The sequence below is a fragment of the Babylonia areolata genome, chromosome 22 (assembly GCF_041734735.1).
Source record: "Babylonia areolata isolate BAREFJ2019XMU chromosome 22, ASM4173473v1, whole genome shotgun sequence".
NCBI lineage: Eukaryota > Metazoa > Mollusca > Gastropoda > Neogastropoda > Buccinidae > Babylonia > Babylonia areolata.
Window position 1 is genome coordinate 25,207,175 of NC_134897.1, and position 10,000 is coordinate 25,217,174.

General features: G+C 44.8%; 2 protein-coding genes across 2 annotated transcripts in view; both read left to right on the forward strand.

Moving 5' to 3' along the window:
• The window catches only part of LOC143297076 (CD5 antigen-like), a 13,022-nt gene extending 10,877 nt beyond the window's left edge, over positions 1-2,145 (forward strand). Inside the window, exons 8-9 of the mRNA XM_076609248.1 lie at positions 943-1,054; positions 2,096-2,145. Of these exons, the coding sequence (XP_076465363.1) occupies positions 943-1,054; positions 2,096-2,145 (162 nt within the window). The remainder of the gene's footprint in view (positions 1-942; positions 1,055-2,095) is intronic.
• A 2,736-nt stretch (positions 2,146-4,881) lies between these two features.
• The window catches only part of LOC143297077 (scavenger receptor cysteine-rich domain superfamily protein-like), a 6,229-nt gene continuing 1,110 nt past the window's right edge, over positions 4,882-10,000 (forward strand). The window contains exons 1-5 of the mRNA XM_076609249.1: positions 4,882-5,149; positions 5,799-5,961; positions 7,194-7,354; positions 7,907-8,245; positions 9,975-10,000. The exon at positions 9,975-10,000 is cut by the window's right edge and continues 227 nt beyond it. Of these exons, the coding sequence (XP_076465364.1) occupies positions 4,882-5,149; positions 5,799-5,961; positions 7,194-7,354; positions 7,907-8,245; positions 9,975-10,000 (957 nt within the window). The remainder of the gene's footprint in view (positions 5,150-5,798; positions 5,962-7,193; positions 7,355-7,906; positions 8,246-9,974) is intronic.

Genomic DNA, 10,000 nt, shown 5'->3' on the forward strand with positions numbered 1-10,000 from the left:
GATATGTCTCGTCTAATTGGTCAGTAGTCTCTCTGGACATTTCTATCCTGCAGTATCAATGTAAAATGACGATTACATCAGTTGAGTCGGATAGATAAATATTATACCTTGTTACAGTATTGCTTTGTGTTCATAATTTTACACTTTTGGTGTTAACTTTGAAAACAGCAGAAGGAAAGGGATTTCCGATCATGTCTGAATCGTTCTTTAATTCACAAGCTTTGGCTTCGATTCATAAATCTTACTGGTCCTCTGATACTGTTTGTGATTGTTTTCATTGATTGTACACCGTTTTTAAAGAAGGTGATAGTAACAACATTATTCCGTTGCTGTGTAGACCACAACCTTACAAAGTTAGCGACCTAAAAAAGTTCCGTCATTTGAGCAAACCGGAAGTCTACATGTCAGTAACCGTTGCATTACCTACCTTCAGAAATGAAGGAACTCGCTATGCAAATACATATTTTATTTCTTAATATTGTGTAGGTTTTATTTCTTCATAATGTGTGTGTGTGTGTGTATGTGCGCGCGCGTGTGTTGTGTGTGTGTGTGTGTGTGTATTTCTCTCTTTGTGTGTGTGTATATGTGTGTGTTTGCGCGCGAGCGTGTGTGTGCGCATACACGTGCGTCCGTGTGTGTGTGTGTGTGCACTCTTATGTGTGTGAATATGTATGTGTGTCTTGTGCGTGTGTGCATATGTGTGTGCGCGTGTACATGTGTATGTGCGTGTGTGTGTGTGTGTGTGTGTGTGCATATATGTGTTGTTGTTGTTGTTGTTGTGTGTGTGGCTGTGTCTGCGTGCGTACATTGTGTGTGTGTGTGTGTGTGTGCATGTGTGCGTGCGTGTGTGCGTGCGTGTGTGTGTGTGTGTGTGTGTGTGTGTGTGTGCAGTCGTCTCACTACGGACGAGGCAGCGGTCAGGTGGCCCTGAACAACGTGCAGTGCAGAGGTAACGAGGGCAGTCTGCTGCAGTGCCGCAGTGATGGATGGCTCCGTTCCAATGACCGCTGCAACACACACCTCAAAGATGCCTCCGTCTACTGCCATGGACACAGTAAGAAGACAGAGAGGAGAAGGGAGGAAAGGGGGCCGAGAGGAAGGGAGGGGATGAGGGAGGAGAAGGTATTCGAAGATAAGAGATAACAGAGCGAAAAAGAGAAACGAACAATGAACAGAGAGAAGAGAAAAAACATAAGATAGGAGACTGAGACTGATATATTTGATTCTTTTAAGGCCTTGGCCCCATAATTATGAAGGAGGGACAACATCAGAGTCAAAATCAATACATAAATCAAGATGAGCACCACAGATCCTCACAAAAAGTTATGATACTAGAGACCCTCGCATCTGAAATGCTTCGAACCGATACACTGCCAAACTACGAACAAAACATGATAGAGGAGAACGGAACAGAAGGGGGAAGAAGAGATGAAACGGAAGAGGAGAGAAGAGAAGAGATTATAGAATACACACATGATCAAAACTAAAGATATGATCAAGTTAAATATATACAATAAACAACAGAAAAGAATTGCACCTGTTGACTTTATGATAACGTACCACACACACGTATGCGCGGAGCTACGGGCTGCGCAGAAAACGCAGCACGCAGATTTGTGTGATCGCGTCACTTGGAGTTTCGACATGTTGCAAGAAAATCTGCATACAGAGTTTGACTCCCCACAAAGGGTCTAAAACAACACACACACAAATAAAAAAAAACAAAAACAAAAAAACAAAAACAAAACAAACGCCCATATAATTCTACTCAGCAATCACTTGTCTATCTTCATAGTAACTTCCCTTGATCTGAACTGGTTTGAAATGTCCGGTAGAATACACAGACGTTGAAACAACGCACTCGACACCTTGATAAACACACGCCGGCATAACAAAACCAGATAGAAAAAAGCACTAAACGATACAAACGAACAACTGATTCCTCAGCCAAGCACGCCCCCGCTCCCACCCCACCCCCTCCCTGTTCATATATACACGCCAGCATTACCAGACAAGATAGAAAAAAAGCACCAAATGATACTGAGAAACATACAACTGATACCTCAGCCAAGCCACGCTCCTTTGTGTGATGCAGTACTATTGAGACAGGGGGACCACAACAACGGCATCGTGACGGTCAATTAATAATAATAATAATAATAATATCAATGATTGATTGATATGGATACTTATATATCATATCCTCGATCTGAGACCAAGCTCTGAGTGCTTTACAAACACGAGGTCATTTACACAACAGGCTGCCTACCTGGGTAGAGCCGACTGACGGCTGCCATCGAGCGCTCATCATTCGTTTCCTGTGTTACTCAATCAGATTTCAGGCACGCACACATACACACTTAGACAAACATGTAGCATTTAACATTTTACTTTTTTGACCGTTTTGTTTATTTACCCCGCCATGTAGGCAGCCATGCTCCGTTTTCGGGGGTGTGCATGCTGGGTATGTTCTTGTTTCCATAACCCAACGAACACTGACATGGATTACATGATCTTTAACGTGCGTATTTGATCTTCTGCGTGCGTATACACAAGAAAGCGGTTCAGGCACAAGCAAGTCTGCACATATGTTGACCTGGTAGATCGGAAAAATCTCCAACTTTTACCCCATATGCGCCGTTACCGAGATTCGAACCCGGGACCCTCAGATTGAAAGGCCAACGCTTTAACCATTCGGCTATTGTGCCCGTCGATATACACACACCAGCATAATCAAATCAGATATTAGGGGAAAAGAACAGCTCCTAACGATACAAACGTATAACTGACTCCTCAGCCAAGCCACCACCACACCACTCACAACCCCACTCACCCCTCGCCACGCCCCCCTTGTGTGTTGCAGTACTGTTGAGACAGGGGGACCACAACAACGGCATCGTGACGGTCATGATGGCCGGGTCATACCGCACCCTGTGTGGCACCGGCTTTGGCGCCGAAGAGGCTGAGGTCGTCTGCAGAGACAATGGCTTCCAGAATGGACGAGTACTGCCACAAGGTATACCTACAGCGGTTTGTTTTGGTAGATGATGATGAGTTTTACCTGGCCTGAAGGCTTGCCGCCCTTAAAATCACGATGTTAAGTGCTGGGGTTTAAGATAGGTTAAAGTTGTGTTGTTCGAGGGGGGTGTTCAAATCAGCCATTGTTACGTGCAATGCAAAAATTTCGTACCACGAAATAGACACGGAACGAGACACATAATTTTAACGAATAAACAAAATTAGTTGATGCTACAGGTTTATTGAACCTATGAATGAACAAAGCAAAATGATAAAAAAGGGAGAAAATTTCTTTTACAGAATTTTGCCAGAGGACAACTTGTTGCCATGGGTTCTTTTTCAGTGTGTGTAGTGTGTGCTGCACACGGAACCTCGGTTGGCCTCGGTTTTTCGTCTCATCCGAATGGATCAGTTGGATTGCATGAATGAATGGATGAATGTATGAATGAGTGCATAAATGAATGAATGAATGAATGAATGAACTAAACGAATGGACAAAAGCGATTGAACGAACCATTTTTCTCTCCAAAATTTTACAGGGTCCTACGGTGCCTTTGAGAGTCCTCTGCTGCCTGTGAACCTGGACTGTCGGGGCAACGAGACCTCCGTGTACAACTGCACGGCGGGAACCCACCGCTGTGCCTTCGTGGACAACACCAACTACGCTGCCGTCCACTGCTACAACGGCTCTCTGGACACTGGTCAGTGAAGCAGCTCACTCTTGTTTGGACTTTGTGGAGGGGAGGGGGAGGGGATAGGGCATTGTTGTTGTTGACTTGCTTATTTATTTATTTATTATTATCATAATTTTTGTTTTTTGTTGTTGTTTTTTTGGTTTGTTTTCGTTCGGTTTGGTTCTTTTTGGGACGGTAGGTGTTTTTTTTTTCCACACAATTCACAACAGAAATTTCTCGTCGTGTTCCTTTTGAGGGGTGGGGGGTGGGGACGGGAGACGTTTGGATAACATTGAGACTATTTGAATGTTTGTTTGTTTGTTTAGGTATTATTATTATCATCATTATCATCGTCATGTATGATCGATGGTTTCTCCATTGCAAATGGGGAGTCATCTGCAGCTTAGTCTTTTGTGAAGGACTATGACTCTCAAACTAGGAGACAGTATTGCACTGGCTCTTAGTGCCGCAGCCTTGGGGGCTAGTTGTCCTTTGGGAACCATCCCAACAAACACCGACTGTCCTAAAACCCTCCTGGCTGAGAGAGTGGGGATGTAACTTGGGCAAGGCACTCTCCACTAATCAAATTGTAGCCCAAAATGTCTGGACAGCAGTTGTCTCCTCTACTGTTCTGATGGTCTTTGTTGGGCACGACTGGCTGTCATACATTATTATTATTATTATTATCATTATTATGTCAAGACACTCTCCACTATGATTAAATTCTAGCCCAGATAGTCGGGACAGCAGTTGCCTCCTTTGCTGTTCTGATGGTCAGTCGGACACGACTATCATACATTATTATTGTTATTATTATTATTATTATCATTATCATTGTCATTATTATTATTAGTATTATTATTAGTAGTAGTAGTGGTGGTATTATTATTATTATTGTTGTTATATCAAAACGTTCTCCACTATGTTCAGATTCCAGCCATGATACTATAGTCGGGACAGCAGTTGCCTTGTCTGCTGTTCTTATCATAGTCGAACACGACTGAGTGTTATACATTATTATCAATATTAGTAGTAGTAGTGGTATCAGTGTCATCATCATCATCATCATCATCATCATCATCATCATCATATCTTTACCGTTCCTCCTTGCAAAAAAATTCCCCTTGCAGCCAACAGCTCAGTGTCTCTGGCGGGGGGTGTGGGGGACCTGGCCAACTCCTCGGGCATCATGCGGATCCACCATGGTGGGGTGAACGGGCGTGTGTGCCACGCCTACTGGGACGATCGGGACGCCAGGGTGGCCTGCAGGCAGCTCGGGTTCCCCACGGGCCAGGCCTACCGCCTGGACGTCCCTTCAGCCTCTGTGGGGCCCGTGTTGATGACCGAGGTCCACTGCCAGGGCTCCGAGAGCTCCATCTTCGACTGCCCCGTGGGCAACGCCACCTGCTCCGGGCCCAACGTCATGGCGGACGGGGCGATTTGTTTCCGTGATGAGCGTGAGTAGCTGTTTGTTGTTGTTGTGGTGATGGTGGTGGTTGTGTGCTGCTAGGTGGCCTTTGGGAATCATCCCAATGCCGACTGTTTTAAAACCCTCTTGGCCGAGAGAGTGGGGATGTAACTTGGGCAAGACACTCTACACTGTCATCAAATACTTGTCCAGATACTCGGCACAGCAGTTACCTCCTCTGCTGTTCTGTTGGTCACAGTCGGACACGACTGACTGTCATACATATATACGTGTGTGCGGCAAGATTTATGGGTATGCGTGGGTTTGTTGATGCATGTGCGTGCTGTGTGTGTGTGTGTGTGTGTGTGTGTGTGTGTGTGTGTGTGTGTGTGTGTGTGTGGGCTATCTGTCTGTCCGTCAGTGTCTGTGTGCTTTTATCCTAGTTGATAGGGGCTCTGAGTGGTTTGGAAGCGTTAGATAAAAATATCATAATGATTGTTATTTTTATGATGATGATGATGGTGGTGGTGGTGGTGGATGATGGTTATCATCACCGTCATCATCATCGTCATCATCAACACCATCATCACCATCATTCTTCTTCTACTACTACTACTACTACCACAACATTCATTTCGCTTCCAAGTCGGGGTCATCACTGCAGCACGTTGTTATCATCCTCTGTGTGTGTGTTGCAGTGCCCCAGGTTCAGCTGGTGGGTGGGGACTCTGACAACGAGGGTAGGGTGGAGATCGAATACGCGGGTACCTCGGGTACTGTCTGCCTCCATGACAACCAGCGTGACCAGGCTGCCACTGTGGCCTGCAGAAGTCTGGGCTATGAGCTGGGGACCCCGAAAAAGTAAGTGTGTATTGTATTGTATTGTATTTATCTTTTTATCACAACAGATTTATCTGTGTGAAATTCGGGCTGCTCTCCCCAGGGAGAGCGCGTCGCTACATTACAGCGCCATCCATTTTTTTGTATTTTTTCTGCGTGCAGTTTTATTTGTTTTTCTTATCGAAGTGGATTTTTCTACAGAATTTTGCCAGGAACAACCCTTTTGTTGCCGTGGGCTCTTTTACGTGCGCTAAGTGCATGCTGCACATGGGACCTCGGTTTATCGTCTCATCCGAATGACTAGCGTCCAGACCACCACTCAAGGTGTAGTGGAAGGGGAGAAAATATCGGCGGCTGAGCCGTGATTCGAACCAGCGCGCTCAGATTCTGTCGCTTCCTAGGCGGACGCGTTACCTCTAGGCCATCACTCCACATGTGTGTGTGTGTGTGTGTGTGTGTGTGTGTGTGTGTGTGTGTGTGTGTGTGTGTGTGTGTGAATATAATTTTATTGTTCTATCTTATTAACAGACCAGTTTACACAAGTATGAATCGTTGTGTGTGTGTGTGTGTGTGTGTGTGTGTGTGTGTGTGTGTGTGTGAGGCACCTGCATACTTAAGCAGCTGACTTATTGAAACGACTACAACTACTGATTCATACTGTGCTTGACGCGCTAATCCATTTTGCCATAAAACTAAGTGCGTACTTTGGAGAGAGAGAGAGAGAGAGAGAGAGAGAGAGAGAGAGAGATGCATACTTAAGCAACAGATTTGTTGAAACTACTACTTGCACTACTTCTTATTCATACCGCACTTGTCGCGCTAACCCAGTTTGACAGAACACAAAATGCGTTCTTTGGAGAGAGAGAGAGAGAGAGAGAGAGGGGGGGGGACCTGCATACTTAAGCAAAAGACTTGTTGAAACTACTACTACTTATTCATACTGCACTTGTCGCGCTAATCCATTTTGATAGAACACAAAATGCGTTCTTTGGGGAGAGAGAGAGAGAGAGAGAGAGAGAACCGCACACACTAGCAACAAACTTTTTTTTTTTAGCAACTGTTCAAACTACTACTACTACTACTACTGTTACTGCTACTGGTACTAATACTACAACTACACAACTACTTATCCTTACCACGCTCCCGCGCTAATCCATTCGTTCTTTGGAGAGACGGAGAAGAAAGTGTTATAGGGAATAGATGAACACTCGCCGTCTGAAAGTAATAGTTCTGTGTTGCTTTCTTTTGGTCAGCGTGCCCGGCGGGACAGGGCGAGTGGCCCTCATTGAGCCCAGCTGTGATCCCGCGGACAGCAGTCTGCTGGGCTGCAGGCACCACGGCTTCCTGGCGCCGCCGACAAGTGCCTTCTGCAGCAACCATGACCACGACTTGGGCGTCACGTGCAGACACGAAGGTGAGCGTCTGGGCTTTTGTTGTTTGGTGTTTGTGTGTGTGTGTTTGTTTGTTTTTTTTGTTTTTGTTTTTTCAGGGATTTTCTTTGGAAAATAGTTATAGTTTGTTTGTTGTTTCCGTTGTCTTTGTTAAGTGCATACTTTAAAGAGTATTTCAGCAACAAAACAAAACAAAAAGTGGTGGAGGTTGGAGGTTGGGGGATTATGATAAGATCACAGCTTTGTTTCACAGTTTTTCGTGAAGTTTTACAGACCTGAACCACGCACAAAACAAAACCCATGTGTGCACTAAAAAAAGACACACGCGCACACACACACACACACACACACACACACACACACACACACACACACATATATATATATATATATATATATATATATATATATATATATATGTATAGATAGATATAAACGTTTCAAATTAACATGCTCTATCACAAGCGGTACTAATTTCAACAGAATCATTTCCAAACACACGAAGTTGACGTTTCGTTTGACCTGTTTGTTCGCATCCTCCCCCCCCCCTTCCCCACCTTTACTCATGCAAACAGCGGAGCTGTCCAACGTCTTCCACACCACCAACAGCAGCGTGGCGGGCATCGTCCGTCTCTACAGGAACGGACAGTGGCTGCATGTGTGTGGCGGGGACTCTTTCGGCGAGGAGGAGGCAGGCGTGGTCTGCCGGAAGCAGGGGTATGGCTTTCACCGCGTCCTGCCCGCTGGAGCCCTGGGCACTTTCCGCTTCAGCTCTCCGGGCACCGTGGGGGATTTGAACTGCACTGGCAGCGAGAGGTCCCTGGGTGACTGTCCCATGAGTGTCGGGGTGTGTGACGACACCGTCGGGTCCGACTACGCTACGATTCAGTGCAGCAAGGAGCCCATTGTGCAAGGTGAGGTGTGTTGGTGATGTTGATGTTGGTGGTGGTGGTGGGGATGATGATGATGATGATTATGATGATGGTGATGATGATGATAATGATCAATAAATGCGACAAAGAGCCCATTTTGCAGGGCGGGATGATGATGATGATGATGATGATGATGATGATGATGATACGGCAAAGAGATGATTGTGCAGGGTAGGATGATAGCAGCAGCAGCAGCAGCAGCAATAACAATAACAACTACTACTACTTCTACTACTGACAACAACAAGAAAAATAATACACTTAGATGGCTCTTTTTAAACAGCTCAAAGTGAATTTCATTAATCCATTAGACAGGAAACACCATACACAGACACAGACACAGACACACACAGACACAGACACACACACACACAGACACACAGACACACACACACACACACACACACACACACACACACACACACAGACACACACACACACAGACACAGACACACACACACACACACACACACACACACACACACACACACACACACACACACACACACACTCATTAATTTTACCCTGCCGTATAGGCAACCCATACTTCGGGAGGGGGGGGGGTATTCAATCAATCAGAGTCACTCAAACGAATCAATTGATAACAAATCAATTAACGCGAAACAAAACAAAACAAAAGTAAACAAGCAAGGACTTCCGCAAAACACCACGAAAATGTCTAACTTAAACGTGTGTCCCCTCCTCCCCATACCCCACACCTCGCCCACCCCACTTCTCTCTCTCTCTCTGTCTGTCTGTCTGTCTCTCTTTCCCGATCACCATTTTGTAGAAATGCTCCAGAATCAGAAATTCACTTTTTACTTTTCTGTTCAAACTATTGTGACATCAGGGTAAAGTATTTACTCCGCAAATTTTTTCTCCCGACCATCAGCGTTTCATATATGACACTTTTGATGGCCAGTGACAAACACTGTAAAGTTGTTGCATGGTATATTTTTGAGGCTTTAAAAAAAAAGAGACATTTGGATTTAGAGAAAGTGTATAACAGTTAACTTAACAAATTATTAAAAATTAAAGCGTGCTTTAACTTAAATACCTCCTTAACCGAATAATTATCAATCGCACTTCTGTGTATGTGTATGACTGTACTATTGTTTGTATGTGTACTGATATGTATTCAATGTTACACTTGATTTTAGTGTTTGTTTTTGCTGCACTTTTTTTTCTTCTTTTTCTTTTGTCCTCGCCCCCATGACATGGGCATATGACCTTGTGCATTAAATCTGAGTTTCGAGTTATCTATCTATCTCTCTATCTATCTATCTATATTTGTATTTGTATTTCTTTTTATCACAACAGATTTCTCTGTGTGAAATTCGGGCTGCTCTCCCCAGGGAGAGTGCGTCACTATACTACAGCGCCAATCCTTTTTTTGTATTTTTTTTCCTGCGTGCAGTTTTATTTGTTTTTTTCCTATCGAAGTGGATTTTTCTACATAATTTTGTCAGGAACAACCCTTTCGTTGCCGTGGGTTCTTTTACGTGCGCTAAGTGCATGCTGCACACGGGACCTCGGTTTTTCGTCTCATCCGAATGACTAGCGTCCAGACCACCACTCAAGGTCTAATGGAGGGGGAGAAAATATCGGCAGCTGAGCCGTGATTCGAACCAGCGCGTTCAGATTCTCTCGCTTCCTAGGCGGACGCGTTACCTCTAGACCATCACTCCACAATATATCTATATATACCCAGGACTCCAAGCGGTCCGGCCCACCACC